Genomic DNA, 17,796 nt, shown 5'->3' with positions numbered 1-17,796 from the left:
AAAATAGCGCCACCCATTTTTTTGCATTTTTTCCTGCGTGCAGTTTTATTTGTTTTTCCTATCGAAGTGGATTTTTCTACAGAACTTTGCCAGGAACAACCCTTTTGTCGCCATGGGTTCTTTTACATGCGGTAAGTGCATGCTGTACACGGGACCGCGGCTTATCATCTTATCCGAATGACTAGCGTCCAGACTACCACTCAAGGTCTAGTGGAGGGGGAGAAAATATCGGCGGCTGAGCCGTGATTCGAACCAGCGCGCTCAGATTCTCTTACTTCCTAGACGGACGCGTTACCTCTAGGCCATCACTCCACATTGTATTGTTATCATTATTCATCTAGGAAAATAACTGGCCCCTGTTTTGTTCCAGAGTTACGTGAACTGCACGTGCATCCCTGGAGGGCTGGCAGAGGCTGGCACGTGTGATTACAGCTGTGACATGTTCTACCCCTACGTCGTCACTTACTGCGTCAACACCCTCCTCTCCACCTTCGCCATCGTCCCCAAACTGATCATCTACATGAGGTGCAGCACTGTGCGTCACTATCAGCTGACGATGATGATGGTGGTGGTGGTGGTGGTGGTAGTGATGGTGATGATGGTGGTGGTGGTGGTGGTGGTGATGGTGATGATGGTGGTGGTGGTGGTGGTGTTGGTGATGATGATGATGGTGGTGATGATTATGATGATGATGGTGATGATGGTGGTGGTGGTGGTGGTGGTGATGATGATGATGATGGTGGTGATGGTGGTGGTGGTGGTGGTGATGATGATGATGGTGGTGGTGGTGATGATGATGATGGTGGTGGTGGTGGTGGTGGTGGTGATGATGATGATGATGATGATGATGGTGGTGGTGGTGGTGGTGGTGGTGGTGATGATGAATAAGACAATGGTGATAATGATGCTGATGATGAAGATGGTGATTGTGATAATCAGCGATGATGATGATGTTGATGATAATGATGATTGTAAAGGTGGTGAGGAAGAAGAAGAAGATGATGATGATGATGACGAAGACGAAGATGAATGTGGTGCTGGTGGTGGTGCAGGTGTAAAAGCCGGTGGTGATGATGGTGGTGAATTGTTTTTTTGTTATTTTGTTTTGTTTTATCGCAGGGGTGTGGAGGAAAGAGACAAACCGCTGGCTCTGGGGTTCCATTCCTTCATGACTTCTGTGGCGGGTCGGTGGACTTCGGCTTTGTCTCGTGGAGACAGACAAAGACTGGAAGACATACAGACAGACAAAGACTGGCAGACGGACAGACAAAGACTGGCAGACATACAAAGACTGGCAGACAGACAGACCGACAAAGACTGGCAGACACACAGACAGACAAAGACTGGCAGACAGACAAAGACTGGCAGACACACAGACAGACAAAGACTGGCAGACAGACAGACAAAGACTGGCAGACACACAGACAGACAAAGACTGGCAGACAGACAGACAAAGACTGGCAGACACACAGACAGACAAAGACTGGCAGACATACAAAGACTGGCAGACATACAGACAGACAAAGACTGGCAGACACACATACAGACAAAGACTGGCAGACACACATACAAAGACTGGCAGACAGACAGACAGACAAAGACTGGCAGACATTCAGACAGACAAAGACTGGCAGACAGACAGACAAAGACTGGCAGACAGACGGACAGACAGACAAAGACTGGCAGACAGACAAAGACTGGCAGACGGATAGACAAAGACTGGCAAACGGACAAAGACTGGCAGACAATAGACAAAGACTGGCAGACGGACGGACAAAGACTGGCAGAAGGACAGCCAAAGACTGGCAAACGGACAAAGAATGGCAAACAAACAAAATGACAAAGACCGGAAAACAAACAAAGACGGACAAAGACTCGTGGACGGAGGGACAAAGACTGACAAACGGACAAAGACTGGCAGACGGACAAAGACTGGCAAACAAACAAAGACTGGCAAACAAACAGACAGACAAAGACTGGCAAACAAACAGACAAAGACTGGCAGACGGACAAAGACTTCCAGATGGACAGACAAAGACGGTCAGGCACTGAGACAGAGGAACAAATAAACAACCAGACAGACACACAGAGAAAGACAACCAGTCAGAAAAATAACCAGAGACAGGCATAGAAAGAGAGGCAGACGCACAGAGAGAGAGAGAGAGAGAGGCAGACAGACACACAGACAGACATTTATTCATTCATTCAACTTGCATATGACCTGCAGAAACACACACACTTGCGCACTCACGCACACATGCATACATACTGAGGCTACGCGCACGGGCACACACACAGGCACGCACGCACGCATACAGACACACACACAGAGGCTCAGAGAGAGAGAGAGAAAAGAGAGAGATACAGACAGACAGAAAAAAATGGGTAAACGTTTTGAATGAATGAATGCCGAAATAAATGAATGCCGAAATAAATGAATGAACGAACGAACGAACAAATGAATGAATGAAAGTGTTGGTTAAAGCATCCACAAGAATGGGTAAACGTTTTGAATAAATGAACTATAAATGAAGTAACGAATGAAGTAATGAATGAATGAATGAAGAAATGAATGAACGTCAGCGTGAGCAAGACCATGCAAACCTTTATGAACAAAGAAAGAACAAAGAATGATTGACTGCTGAACCGGAAGCGTCGCTCTGCCCTCAGGTTGGATGCTGGGACCTATCTGTTTTGGCAAGCTGATTGACAGTGCGTGCATCCAATGGGGGGACAGCTGCACAGGGGGTGGGGCCTGTCGTCTCTATGACAACGTAAAGTTGCGGTGGACGATGTATGGGTACGGTGCCCTGTTCCAAACAGCGGGGTTCATCCTCATCATCCTTGCCGCCATCACAGCTCGGATCACCAACAAGTTTCAGAAGAACACGATGGCTTCGGCTGGAGGGGACACTCTTTTGACCTCGGTGGGAGGTCGCTAAGTGTATGCTGCACACGGGACCTCGGTTTATCATCTCATCCGAATGACTAGCGTCCAGACTACCACTCAAGGTCTAGTGGAGGGGGAGAAAATATTGGCGGCTGAGCTGTGATTCGAACCAGTGCGCTCAGATTCTCTCGCTTTCTAGGCGGACAGACGCGTTACCTCTAGGCCATCACTCCACACGATACCACCATCACCATCCTCATCACAACCGCCTCCCAGTCTGCTCAAACTCCGAGTCCTCGTCACAGTGTCCCTGTATTTTCCTCTACCTCCCCCCCACCACCACACACACCCCAAGTATCCTTCTCTACCTTCCACCTCCACCACCCGACATCCCCCCCCCCCCGTCCCCCACGCCCGCATGCTTGCGTTCCTTTCAGACTGAACTCCTTGTAGATAATTTTGCCAGAGGACAATACTTCTGCTAACACAGGTTCTTTTTCAGCGCGCCAAGTGCGTGCTGCACAGGGGACCTCGGTTTATCGTCTCATCAGAATGATTTTCCAGTCAAACTTGGGAGAAAGGGAGAGAGCTGGGCTCGAACCCAGACCCTCCGGGGAAACTGTGTTGGCAGATCAGCATCTTAACCATTCATCCACCTTCCTGGCACAACCCTGAACTGTTTGTGAAGAGTGTGATGTAGGTGTACAGCTTCCCGATGGGTCATGACACGGGTGTTGAGTTATGCAGACACGCGCTTCCTTTAAGTTATCCAGGCGATACGGTACCTGCGAATTTTACGTGAGACCTCACTAGAGAGGCCGAGGGAGAGAGAGAGGGGAGAGAGAAAGGGGTGGAGAGGGTGGGAGAGAGAAGGGAAGAGAGAGTGGGAGAGGGATAGAAATGGAGAGAGAAAGGGGTGGAGAGGGTGGGTGGGAGAGAGAGGGGAGAGAGAAAGGGGTGGAGAGAGGGTGGTTGGAAGAGGGAGAGAGAGAGTGGGAGAAGGATAGAGATGGAGAGAGACAGGGGAGAGAAAGGAGTGAAGAGGCTGGGAGAGAGAGAGGGAGAGAGATTCGGATACGGATGATTTATTCATATAGGCCATTGCTCCTCATGAAGGGGTGCAGTATACAACATTATTAAACATGCAAGTGCACGTGGCGAAACAATCATCAAAGGAATTCTGATATTATAATTGATCTTAACTTAAATGCTTTCTGTAAGTAAATGGACAAATTCTTTACAACGCCTAAAGGGGGTAAAAGAGAGGGAGAGAGAAAGAGGAAGACAGAGGGAGAGAGAGGGAAAAAGACAGAGGGAGAGAGAGGGGGAGAAAGGGAGGGAGGGGAAAGGGGGAGAGAGAGCAGGGGAGCGAGAGAGGGGAAGAGAAAGAGAGACAGAGGGAAAGAGATAGAGGGGACGATAGAGAGAGGGGAGAGAAGGAGAGAGGGGGAGAGAGACAGAGAGAGAGAGAGATTTCAAACTTTTGAAATTAATTGATAACAGGAAAGATGGGGAGGGAGGGGTGTGCGGGGGGCAGTGGGGGGAGGGGGGGGTGGCTGCATAGTGTCCCATATATATATATATATATATTTTTTTTTTTAAAGAGAGAGTAGAGAGAGATTCAGATTAAAATGCTTAGTTCATTTTAGGCCAAGGCCCCTCATGAAGGGGAATATGAATAGATAATAATCATATCAATTGCATACGTAAAGATCAAAGCTATGTAACTATGGATATATCGGGTTAGATGCTTTGATATGTTTTTTTTTTTTTCTTCTCTTTTTTGTGATCTTGTTTGAGTATTTGATTGTGGCCTTTCTATGTATATATCTAATTAACAAAAAAGTCTTTTCCCTTTTCGAGGGATGGGCGACAAAAAACAATTAATTAATTAATCAATTATTTCTGTGTGAGTGTTTGTGTGTGTGTGTGTGTGGTGCGTGTGTGTGTGTTTGTGCGCGCACGTTTGTATGCGTGTGCAAGTGTGTGATTCTGAGAGGGAAAGTGTGTGCATGCGCAAGTGTGTTTTCTGTGCAACTCTGTGTGCACTTGTGTGTGTGTGTGTGTGTATCTCTGTGTGTGTGTGTGTGTGTGTGTGTGATGGTGTATGTGTGTGTGTGCGTGTGTGTAGTAGTAGTAGTCTTCAGTTTAACGTCTTCCACTTTAAGTGATATTAGACGAAAAAACAAAAAGGTGGTGTGTGTGTTGGGGGGGGAGGGGGGGGACGATATTGGGCAGAGGGTGATGAATGATGTGTGTGTATGTGTGTGTGCGCATGTGTGTGTGGGGGGGGGGGTGGAGGGGGGGGGGGTGAAGATACAGAGCATTGGAAAAAATAAGACATTAAAAGGGGAGACATAGGCACAATATAGAAGGAAACGCTAACATCAAACAACTGTAACAATTATAACAAATGTCCAATTGGACTATGCAGCAAACCTTCTGCAATAGCAGATAACATGCTGAAATTGTCAAAAATACGAGTACATTCAAAAGAATTTTCCGAGAAGTTTGGTAAAAACGATTTCAGACTCTGACATTCAAAGAGTATGTGTTTGCTTGAAATAGATTCTCCACATATGCATTTAACATCTCTGCTGAACTTTGTTATAAAAGCGTTCAGCTTTATCCTGTTTGATAATGCCTGAATTTGCCTTAATCTGAATAAATTACTGAATGTATTTGATTGATTGATAGATTTCGGTTGTTGAATATTATTTATACTTTTATTTAAAACTTTGCCATTTTGCTGGTATACTTCCCTAACTTTGCTCCATGATGCTTTTTCTAGTAAGCGGTACCCCTCTTGTACAGACAAAGGCACATAAAGGTCCGTGGTTCCCTGTTGGTGTTTTGCACCTTTTCTTGCAGCCCTGTCAACCCATTCATTATATAGGAGACCAAGGTGAGAAGGAACCCAACAAAAAGTTATATGTGTTCCTCTCAAATTCAAAAGATGTACAATGTGACTTATTTCTATTATTATTTTGGACTTGTTCTTACATTTTGATGAGTTTAAAGCATATAATACAGATTTTGAATCAACACAAAATAAGACTTGAAGAAGGCAAACTGGAAGATCAAGGATATAATTTAAAGCCATAAGAACAGCAATAAGTTCAGCTGTAAATATTGATCGATCTTTACCGATATGGTATGATCGTTCTGTTTTCAGTTTTGGTATAACGAAAGCTGAACCTGCTTGGCCATTGTCTAGGAGTGAGCCGTCTGTGTAAATATGTAAGTGGTCACGGTATCTATTCTGAAGGTGTAATCGGACTTCTGTTGCCATGATATTTGGATTTTCTTTTTTTGCAATGTCTGTATGATTGATATCAAACTGTGCTTTACTCATCTCCCAAATGGGGTATGGACTAACTGTTTTCTGCGAGTCTACGTTATCTGGATTAATTTCGGACTTTTGGAAAAGGTTTGACACAAACGTGCCAATTGGTGTTAGATAAGATATCGTTTTAGCTCTTTTGGGGAAGTTGTTTTCAGATGTAATTCTTACTTCCTCCGATGTAAAATTTTCAGTTGTTGAGCTTCTCAATACGTATTTAGCACATGCCAGGTTTCGGTATTCATCCAAAAGTAATTCTCCTATTTCTTTATATGTTCCGAGGGTTGATACGTGGAAAGGTACGCCAAGGGCAAGTCTATATGCTTTACAGTCAATGCTTTGAAGTTTCTTTAACAAATACCTTGCAGCATTGAAAAAGACTTCTTGTCCATACGATAGTTTGGATCGAATAAGTGATGATGATAAATGTTTCAATATCGTTGTGTCTTGTCCCCAGTACTGTTTACTTATAACTTTGAGCAAGTTTAAACATTTTCTTGCTTTTGTTATTATATATTCAATATGGGCATTCCAAGCTAGTTTTGAAGTAAGCATTAAGCCTAAAAAATTTTTCATATCTCTGTACTGAATGGGCTTATTTTCAATTTTAAATGTTGGTAACTCTTCTGGATTATTACCATTGTTAAAAAGCATAATGTGAGTTTTTTCTGCTGATAATGTAAGACCATTGTCGACAATATACTTATTCAATTTATTTATTTCTCTTTGGTATGTTTTCTTAATATAGTTTAATGCCCTTTTTGATGTATTTCTTTTCATAGTTATATTCATCCACATACATATATCATCTGCGTATTGCACTAGGATCACGTCTTTTGATAAGTGTTGGGGTAAGTCGTTCAGCAAGATGTTAAATAGAACAGGGGCAATAACAGAACCTTGGGGTAATCCCAGGTGAAGAGTCTTAGGATTTGAGTACGTATTTCCGACTCGTACTTGTATACGTCTTTTAGTCAGGAAATCTTTGATATAATTATAGAGACGCCCTGAAAAGCCAACAGATTTCAGTTTAAAGAGTAACTTTGCATGCCAAACTTGATCATGGGCTTTCTTTATATCAAAGAAAGTTGCAAGAACGTTTTTTCTTCTAGCAAATTGTTGTTTTACATGTGTTGTAAGTTTAACCAAATTATCGATTGCAGATCTACCTCTCTGAAAGCCCGTTTGATTAATTGGGATAATTCTATTTTTATGGCAATAGTACATCAGTCTTCTCAAAATTATTCTTTCCATCAGCTTACCAGTATGTGATGTTAGCGCAATTGGCCTGTAACTGTTCTTATCTGTTTTACATTTTCCTTGTTTATGAACTGGTATTATAATAGACTCTTTCCATTTTGCTGGCATTAAACCATCAATCCAGCACTTTTAAAAAAGCTTTAATAACAAAACAACAAAAGTTTCTGGTAAGTGTCTAAGCATCTCATTTGAGACCGCGTCAAGTCCTACAGATGTTTTCTTTTTAGGGAGGGATAGTAATGCGTCTTTAACCTCACTGAGTGTGAGTGGAGCATTGATGTATTGACTGTTATCGGGACTTGTTTTACATTTTCCTTGTTTATGAACTGGTATTATAATAGACTCTTTCCATTTTGCTGGCATTAAACCATCAATCCAGCACTTTTGAAAAATCACTTTTGCTCTCTTCTTCGGTTCTGTGTTTACTCATTTTAGGCGATAGACCTTCCAATCGCATAGACTCTGAGAACATTTCTACAAATGTTTCTGCTTTCTCTGCACTGTACGGAAATTCTTTGTCTTTTGTCTTAACTGGGCAAGATGGCAAATTTATACCTTCTTTCATTTCACTGAATTTTTTCCAAACCTTTTTAGTATCTTTATGACTGGATATCTCATTATTACAGAATGAGGACCAATATTGTCTTTTAGCCTGAGCAATGACCATGTTACTATAATGGTTTGCCCTTTTCTTTTCAATAAGATTTTCTTGTGACTTGTTTTTCATATAAATTATAAACTTCTTTTTTTTATCATTTACTGCTGCTTCACAAGCTGGCGTCCACCAAATATTTCCTAAATGCTTGTTTGATTTAAGCGAATTACATTTTGGGATTGATATATCGGCGGCTTGTAATATGGTGTCAGTAAAGAAGGAATATAAATTATCTATATCCCCAGTGTTTACGGACTCCGTGTTTTCGCAAGCAAGCATACTTTCGAATTTCTCCCAGTCAGCATTTTTATAGTTATACTTTGGGACTTTATCTTTTTGAAATTCCGTGTATCTTTCAGTTTCATTAAAAGTCATGATGATCGGTAGATGATCACTTCCCAGTGTATCATTATGCGTTGTCCATTTACATTCTGCATACAACGTAGCAGATATGAAAGACAGATCTATAGCAGACGCCCTGTGAGTGACAATATCAGGGATTCTGGTAACGCTGCCATCATTTAAAAGGCTTAAGGAAGAATCAACAACATTTTCTACAAAGCGGTTACAAGTAACTGATACACAATCTTTGTCCCAAAAAGGTGAATGGGCGTTAAAATCTCGCCCTATCAACCATTTTTCATTATCTTGAATATTATGTAACCATTCCGTATTATGTTCGTTTGGTCCTCTAGGTAAGTACACAGAGACGACACGAAGAGTAAGGTGATCACTGAATCTAACACGTGCCGCGCATGAATGGAAATCAGGAGTAGAATTTGGTGCTGGTGGAGAGCATACACTGTACTCAGTCCCTTCTTGGATGTATATGGCTGCACTAATTTTTGTGGCAGTATCAACCTGCTGGTGCACAGGTGGATAATAATAACCTGGAAGCTTGGGTAGGTTATTCTTCTTCACATTTAGGGATTGTAATATAAGTGTTTGGTAATTATAGTTTGCCAAATGTTGGATGAGATATGGCAAATTTGTGGAAATAGATCTAGCGTTCCACTGCATGATCTGGATTGCACGTTTGCGAATGGGGGGCATTGTGAAGGAGGGTATATGTAGTGGAAAAAATAGATGAAATAAAATTTATAATGTCTTATGGCACACGCAAAACAATAACAACTACAATAAAAGTAATAGAGTCAACTACTTATACGAATGTTCAGTTATAAACCGATTTTCACACAAGAATAAAGAAAGACTAGGAACTAACTAGGAAGTAAAAAAAAAAAACCCAAAAAAAAAACAAAAACAAAAAAAACACACAAAAAAACAACTAATAGATAAAATGTTTAACATCAAACGATATGAGGAAAAACGTGAATGATTATAACGGCGAAGTGTAGAAAAAGTACTCAGCAGAGCTGCCTCTGTGGTGCTGGTGATTGAAACAGTCAGCTGGTTGTGGCGATAATAGTTGACGCAAGTGTCAGAACATAGGCCAGTCTGTTAGCATGTCGTATCTGTTGTACCACTCGTGGCGAGGATGGACGGAGTAGTGCTGATGTGGATGAGATCTGTTGGGGCGTGCTGGACGTCTTGGCGCCTCCCACAGTAGATCTCGGACATGACGACCAACGTTGCCAGCGAGTAGACTGGTCCCCCTCCTGTTCAGGTGGACACCGTCCCGGAGATAGTATGTTGTCAGGTTGGTATTTTCCACGAAGGAGATGTTGGCTACATCATAAAGTTCTGAAGTGCTGATGGCGTTGAATAGCTGCCTTTTGATATCTGTTTTCTTATCTTTCACGGGGGTTATTTTGCTTATGACGAACTTTGTGTGTGGATTTTTCTGCGCAGAGTATTTCACTGTGGATATAAAGGATTTACATAAGTCCCCGGGTTCGTTGAATCTGAGGTCATTTATTCCACAGTGGATGACTACAACATCGTTTTTTTCTGAAGATGAAGAGTACTCGTGCAGGGACTTCCGTATGTCGTTCAAGGTGTGGCTCTGCTGTTTTGTAGCTTGGAAGCTGTACGACCTTCCAAGTCTTTTTCCTTCCACACCTTTCATGACGGAATCGTGCAGGATAAGCACTTTCGGTAAATCCTTGTGAACAATGTCCTTTTTGGAACGTTTTGCGTCAGATTGCTGAACATTGACGTGATTCGTGGATTTTTCGTCAGGGGCTGACTTGATGACATTGTTCTGCAGCTTTTGGTGTTTTGCTGTTTCCTTTTTTTCACTGGAGATGATGGTCTTCTCTTCAATGTTGTTTTCTCTGTTTTCTTTGCTTTTTCCGGGCTCCGTGGTTACATTTTTGCTTCTTCAGCGTAAGTGAGTTTTGTTGTGTGGCTGGATTCAGTCTGAGTTTCTTTGGTTTCCATAGAAACAGTTCTTTTTGTGACTTGTTGTAACGTTTCATTCTGGGCCTCCACATTCTTTTCTAATGACGAGATACGGGTGCACAGGGTGGTTATAGTCTGCTTTTGCTCTAATAAAGCATCAGTTGTATTTAGGCCTACCGCGATCGAAGAAATCGCCTCGCCTTTTTTTGCCGTGGTTTGGAATTCCGTTGTCGTACTTGGCAACCTCGTTTCGGACAGCTTAGATTTCGTTTCTTTAATTTTCGCAGCGCTACCACCTGCTTTCGTTTGTCGGCCGGTTGCATGGGTTGTTGCTGAAGTCACATGGGTACTGCCGCTTCTTGATCTCATCTTCTTCCATGTATTTGCGTCAACTTTGCCACAGTAACGTTCAGCTGCTGGTAGTCTCCGCCATTTTGAATCTGTGTGTGTGTGTGTGTGGGGGGTATCTGTGTGTGTGTGTATCTGTGTGTGTGTGTGTGTGAAGTCAAGTCAAAATGAACTTTACTGAGGGTAAAAGAATAAGCTTATACAGCTTTTTTACATCCCGCCCTCGGAATAAAAAGAGAAGAAAAAAAATTTTTAAAGGAAGAAATGGGGAAAGTGTGTGTGTGATGGTGTGTGCGTGCGTGCGTGCGTGCGTGTGTGTGTGTGTGTGTGCGTGCGCGTGCATGCCGTTTTATCAGAGTGGTCTCAACACGTGCCACAGAAATTTGTTGACTGCATCCATCTGTCTCGAGAGACAATGGAACTCTGCGCCTTGCAGTCAAGTTGTTGAGCCGCAGTGCCAGCTGTGTACTGAGGGTTGGCAGTACACACATTTCGTGTCAAAATCATATTTTTTTCTTGGTATCGGAAACGAGTGTTTGTCGAACCGGAAGTCGTTGTTTTTACGATCATAACATGGATCTAGATCCAACAAAAACTTCCCTGTGTTTATCACATTTTGGCTTCAATAAATGGAAACAAAACAAAACAATGTGTGTGTGTGTGTGCATGTGTGAGTATGCACAAGTTTTGTTTTGTATTGATATGCACATGTATGTATCCTAATTTGTACTGTGTCTGTGTCTGTGTATGGTTTTCGATTTATGTTTGTACCTTTTATGTATTATCCCCCCGCCCTCCTCCCAATATTCCTTGAGACCTCGGTACACTTGGTAATAAAGACATATTCTATTCTATTGTATTCTATTACAGCGTGCGTGTCGGTATTTAAGAACTGAACGTCCAGCTGTGCATACATCATGGAAGGCGGAGGACAGAAACAATGACATGCTTACAACTGGATGCGTCCTCCTTCTTTTTTTCTTCTTCTCCTTCTTCTCTTTCGTCTTCTTCTTCTTTTCCTTCTTTCTCTCCTTTCTCCTCCTCCTTCTTCTCCTTCTTTTCCTCCTCCTCCTTCTTCCTCCTTCTTGATCTTCTCCTCCTCCTCCTTCTCCTCCTCCTCCTTCTTCTCCTTCTCTTTCTCCTCCTCCTCCTTCTTCTCCTTCTTCCCCTCCTCCTCTTCTCCCTCCTTCTTCTTTCTCTCCTTCTCCTCCTCTCCCTCCTTCTCCTTCTTTCTCTCCTTCCCCTCCTCCTCCTCCTCCTTCTCCTCCTCCTTCTTTTCCTTCTTCCTCTTCTTTTCCTTCTTCTTCTCTTTTTTTTTCTCCTACTTCTTCTTCTTCCTCGTCGTCGGCGTTTGTGCACCAACATCCACGTTCAGTCGTTTTTACGAGCGTGCTTTTTACAACAACTGACGCCCAGAATGTTCCGACGGTTACGCTGGCGCTTGCGTAGGACGGCCCTTACCGAGACGATTTTTGACTGGCTGGGGCGAGGAGCGAGTCGAGACAAAAGAAGGGCTGCTGTGTGCGGACCAGGCAGTGCACGGCCATCTGTGGTGACAGAACATATTGGGAGGGAAACACGAGAGGCAGCCTTGTCACCCGAAAGTCTCTTACAGGTACTGGATCGTTCTCGTGGTGTGGATGTTTGTGATGCATAGTATCAGAGAACTCTTCAGCTTCTTGTTGCTGTTGTTGTTGTTGTTGTCATTGTATCTGGAGTAGTAGTAGTAATAGTTGTTGTTGTAGTAGTAATAGTAGTAGTTGTAGTAGTAGTAGTAGTTGTTGTTGTTAGTAGTAGTAGTAGTAGTTCTTCTTCTTCTTCTCGTCCTTTTTCTTTTTCTTCTTTGCTATTGGTGTTACACTGACATTTGTTTATAATTTGTGTCTTAATAAAAAAAATTTTTTTTAAATCTCCTTCAGACTTCCAACAAGGTACAGGCATTCTACTGTACAAATAAGGTGATTCTTCTGGCCCTTCTAACTGTTGGCTAATTTCTGTCTTGCCTATTTTGTCTAAGCATATTGAAAAACACCTGGAGAAATCTATATATTCTAATCCCTTTGACAACAAATACAAAAAACAAAGCAACAACAAAACACAAAAAACAAAACAACAACAACAATCCATGAAAATCTGTCTGGATTCCCTGAAAATCATTCTTGTCATCCAGTACTCATACAACTTATTTTTCGTATCAAAGATTTTGAAAAGAAAAAAAAAAGAAGAAAAAAAAGCCTTTCATTCAATTTATCTCTCCTTGCTGCTACGTAATATATATATATATATATATATATATATATATTTGTGTGTGTTTGTGTGTGTGTAGGGGGAGGGGGTGTAGGGGGTATGTGTGGAATAGAAATGCAATTATGTATTTCATTATCACATTATTCTTGTACACAGATGCAATATTTTTGCTTTGTTGCTGTTCTTGCTGTTGTTCTCTGTATTTTTTTCATGGCTTGATGTAAAAAAAAAAAAAAAAAAAAAAAAAACTGACCCAAAGGACCAATGATAATTGCATACAAAAGTGTGTGTGTGTGTGTGTGTGTGTAGATATATATATATATATATATATATATATATATATATATATATATGTGTGTGTGTGTGTGTGTGTGTTTGTATGTATGTTTTCACACACACACACACACACACACACGTGCGCGCTTTTTTGTACCAATAACCTTTGTCTTGTGTGTGAAATTTACCTGTCAAAAATTTTGGCAGATATGTATACCACACACACACACACACACACACACACACACACACACACACATCTCTCTCCATATTTCTCTCTCTCTCTCTCTCTCTCTCTCTATATATATATATATATATATAGAGAGAGAGAGAGAGAGAGAATCCGAGTTGTTGCTCCTTGTAACAAAAGATGGACAGCCTGACAGACAACCAATTTGTCCTCGCCACACTTAGTGACCTACTTTCCTCTTGGGGATAATTCTGTAAGTGTATGCGCATCCAGGTACTCTCCCCCTGTGGGTCACGTTGAGCGGTGGTCCAGTGGTTTTGCTCACCAACGGGACTCGCATAAACAGACCGGTGTTTCTACTCTCCCATCCACCCCACATCCACTAGACCCTGAGTAGTGGTGTGGGAACTAGTCTTTTGGATGAGATGATTAACCGAAGTCCCGTATGCAGCATGTGCCTAGCACACGTAAAAGAACTCGGGGCAGCAAAAGGATTGCCCCTGGCAAAATCATATCAACAAAAAAATCTACGCTTTATTGTGGCGTTGCCCTCTCCCTTGGCAGATTTCAGTTTCAGTTTGTTTCTCAATGAGGCGTCACTGCGTTCGGACAAATCCATGTTCGCTACACCACATCTGCTAGGCAGATGCCTGACAGCAGCATAACCCAACGCGTTTGGTCAGGCTATGAGTGCATGAATAATGTATATATTTACTTACCTATCAGAGTGGATTTCTTCGATAGAATTTCGCCAGATGAGAAGACTCGTTGCCATGGGTTCTCTTTCAGTGCGACAAGAGCGTGTTGCACACGGGAACTCAGTTTATCGTCTCATCAGAATGACTAGATGCTCAGTTTGATTTTTCAGTCAAGCTTTGAGATAAAGGGCGAGTCAGGATTCGAACGCACACCTTCACGGACTCCGCAATTAGCAGACGAGTGTTTTAACCATTCTGCCACCTTCCCCCTTGGGAGAGCAGACTGAATTTCACTCAGAGGAAACTGTTGAGACAAAGACTAATACAATACAATACAATACAATACAATACAATACAAATGAAGTAACACAAAACTGAAAAATGATCTCTCGGAGTCTCCTTCCAAAAGACATCCTTATGCTACAGCCGGGACTGTGGGGATTCGAACCCTGACCGTTCTGGGTTGTCTGATGCATGAAATGTCTCCTGTAAGGACAAGGACCACTACCAGAGAACAGCTTCACATTCACTCGCTGTGATAGCTAAAGGGTGGTAACTCTCCAGTCATCCGTTACTCGTTGTGATAGCTAAAGGGTGGTAACTCTCCAGTCATCCGTTACTCGTTGTGATAGCTAAAGGGTGGTAACTTTTAACTCTCCAGTCATCCGTTACACGTTGTGATAGCTAAAGGGTGGTAACTCTCCAGTCATCCATTGCTCGTTGTGATAGCTAAAGGATGGTAACTCTCCAGTCATCCATTACTCGCTGTGATAGCTAAAGGGTGGTAACTCCAGTCACTGGCTACTGCTTGTACAGATTCTGGAGGTCCTGTTAACTCGAATAAAGATGAATAACCCATGTCAAAAAAACAAACAAAAAGGTAAAGATGCTTACAGTACATACATATAATCATTATGGATTACAGAACATTTTATTATCTCAATAAGAGAAATTCATGTATGGTGTACACCACACAAACAATACTTGAGAATCCCTCACTCAATGTGAATACACAAGACATGAAATGCTGAAATGCTAAGTTGATGTGAACCTTTTGTACAATGATCACAATCATACACGTGTAATGATCACATACTTTCATGGTCATTCAACATGGATACATAAAAAACAATGAATGCTTCAATATAAAGTTAATATTAGTTAACGTCATACAATAATCGCAAGTAAACAATGCAATAAGCATGGTAAGAAAACGAATGAAAATATCATACTATAATCAAAACAAAGGTGTCTGAATTTAATTTCAATAACTATTCCTGCTTTGCGTCCATGATGTTCCTGATTCCATACATATTTGTACCTATACCTGTCTAAACCTGTACATGTACCTGTACTATACCTGCACCTGTGTCTATACCTGTACCTGTACTTGTACCTGTACTATGCATGTACCTGCACCTGTGTCTATACCTATACTTGTACCTGTACTATACGTGTACTTGCACCTGTGTCTATACCTATACTTGTACCTGTACTATACGTGTACCTGCACCTGTGTCTGCACCTGTACTTGCACCTGTACCTGTACCTATGTTCTCTTTGATCACTGGCTGCCAGCACAGTTCTTCGGCCAGGCGATATCACTCCTCCGTTTCTGAGGTCTGGCACTTGCACAATGACGAGCAGTGAGTCAGCACAGTGCCAAGAGCACGACAACAACTGGACCGACACAATCACCCACCACAACAGCGATGACGACGAAACAGACTGTGGCATTGGAAGGTGCAAGCCCGAGGCGCTGAGGCGATGTGCGACCATGCCGGTGTACACGGGTTTTTACAGCATCAACGCCTTGATGACGGCAACACTGTCCTTCTACATCACCAGCCAGGTCTGTGACGTCGTTTGTTTGGTGTCGTCAATGATGACGGTGATGATGGTGATGATGATGTATAGCGCTGCGAATGATGCTGTTGTGAATTGCAGTCGGTGTTGTTTCTGCTGGTACTGCTGTTGCTGATTTTGTTGTTGTTGCTGCTGCTCCTGTTGTTGCCAGTTTTCCTGTTGCTGTTGCTGATGATGATTTTGATGATGATGTTGATGGCTTGTTTCCCATGCCACCTGAATGGTGTAATTCATGAACAGTAGGTCTCGCTGCTCTCCTACACAGCCACATGGTCGTTCAGCTCCATCAACTAACAACCAAAGTGCAGTTATGAATACTTTGCCTCTTGTCTCCATTTCATTTCCAAGTTGCCACACTGCAGCCCTCCTACCCACGGAATTCCTTGCCCTTTGTGTGCCAGGGTGTCGCTCAAGGCGACCCACACAGCCACCAGGGGGCTTGTTGCCAAGGACCTTGTTCTCAATGATCCTGGGATGCAAGGAGCCTGTCATCATCATCATATCTGTCATATGTGTAGGTGTGATAGTCAGTTGTTTTCGACTACGACCATCAGAACAGCGGAGGAGGTAACTGCTGTCCCGAATACCTGGGCTAGAATTTGATCATAGTGGAGGGTGTCTTGCCCAAGTTACATACCGACTCTCTTGGCCAAGAGGGTTTTGGGACAGTTTGCATTGGGATGGTTCTCGAAGGCGAACTAGCCCCCATGGCTGTAGCAATTCTAAGAGCCAGTGCGATTTTGCCTCCAAGTTTGAGAGTCATTGTCCACAAAAGACTAAGCTGTGATGATTTTCCATTACAATGGAGAAACCATTGATAATACAGCTCTCACTCTGCTGCTGGGTTAACTGTAAACTTAATTCTAAGTCACTAGACTGAGGAAGAAAGACTTTGAGAGTGAAGGGAGGGGGGTGGACAGGAGGAGGAAGAGGGTGGGGGGTGGAGATGGCTTGCATCCGAACAGACGCAGACCAAGGATAAAGCCGTGGTTGAACTGAGGGGTGCAGTGCACAGATTAACTGAGTATTGTGTTATATCATTCTGTTTGACTCCGCCTGTTCTGAAGAAAGGTGTCAATAGCAGCTTTGATTTACGTCGGCAAAAAAGGGGTGTGGCAATGAGATTCCAAGCCATTTTTTGTGATTAGAACATTGTGAATTATTTTTTCTTTCGCTTATGTTTTTATTTGAAGTGTTGTCAGATTACTGAGTATGAAGACAGAGGAACTTGAAGGTTAGTGACAGATTGGTTAAAACGCTTACACTGCCAATACAGTGTCTGTTAGGGTCTGAGTTCGAATCTCGGTCTCTCCCTTTCTCCCAAGTTTGACCGGATAATCAAACTCAGCATCTAGTGATTCGGGTTTGGCGATAAACCAAGGTTCTGTGTGCAGCACGAACTTGGTGAACTGAAAAAGGAATCTCGCAACATAAATTGATCTCTGGCAAAATCCTGCAAGATGAAATCTGCCCTGATAGTTATACCTACATAAATATATGTGCATGCACCCATTACCTGACTAGGGTTTTGGGTTATGCTGCTGACCAGGCATATGCCTTGCAGATGTGGCGTAGCATAGATTGATTAGATTTGTCCGAACGCAGTGACGCTTCCTTGATAAACTGAAACTGAAAACTGAAAAGTTTGGGGGCTTTTTGTTTTTGTTCTTTAAAAATTTATTCTGTTTTGTCTTTTTATTACAATGGATGCCTCTATGT

At 42.5% G+C, this 17,796-nt stretch overlaps 2 protein-coding genes across 4 annotated transcripts in view; both read left to right on the top strand.

Moving 5' to 3' along the window:
- LOC143289407 (solute carrier organic anion transporter family member 2A1-like) overlaps nt 1-2,942 on the top strand; it is a 15,124-nt gene extending 12,182 nt beyond the window's left edge. Inside the window, exons 10-12 of the mRNA XM_076598371.1 lie at nt 371-525; nt 1,120-1,184; nt 2,671-2,942. Coding sequence (XP_076454486.1) covers nt 371-525; nt 1,120-1,184; nt 2,671-2,942 — 492 coding nt within the window. The remainder of the gene's footprint in view (nt 1-370; nt 526-1,119; nt 1,185-2,670) is intronic.
- The window catches only part of LOC143289730 (solute carrier organic anion transporter family member 2A1-like), a 55,693-nt gene that overhangs the window by 22,120 nt on the left and 15,777 nt on the right, over nt 1-17,796 (top strand). Inside the window, exons 1-2 of one of the 3 annotated variants that reach the window (XM_076598813.1) lie at nt 12,316-12,415; nt 15,790-16,063. In XM_076598813.1, the coding sequence (XP_076454928.1) occupies nt 15,848-16,063 (216 nt within the window). In that variant the 5' untranslated portion in view covers nt 12,316-12,415; nt 15,790-15,847. Of the gene's footprint in view, nt 1-12,315; nt 12,416-15,789; nt 16,064-17,796 lie in introns of those variants that run through there. The other 2 variants (XM_076598814.1, XM_076598815.1) reach the window with 2 other exon arrangements.

The sequence above is a fragment of the Babylonia areolata genome, chromosome 14 (assembly GCF_041734735.1).
Source record: "Babylonia areolata isolate BAREFJ2019XMU chromosome 14, ASM4173473v1, whole genome shotgun sequence".
Classification (NCBI taxonomy): domain Eukaryota; kingdom Metazoa; phylum Mollusca; class Gastropoda; order Neogastropoda; family Buccinidae; genus Babylonia; species Babylonia areolata.
This window is presented reverse-complemented; position numbering and strand designations above follow the sequence as displayed.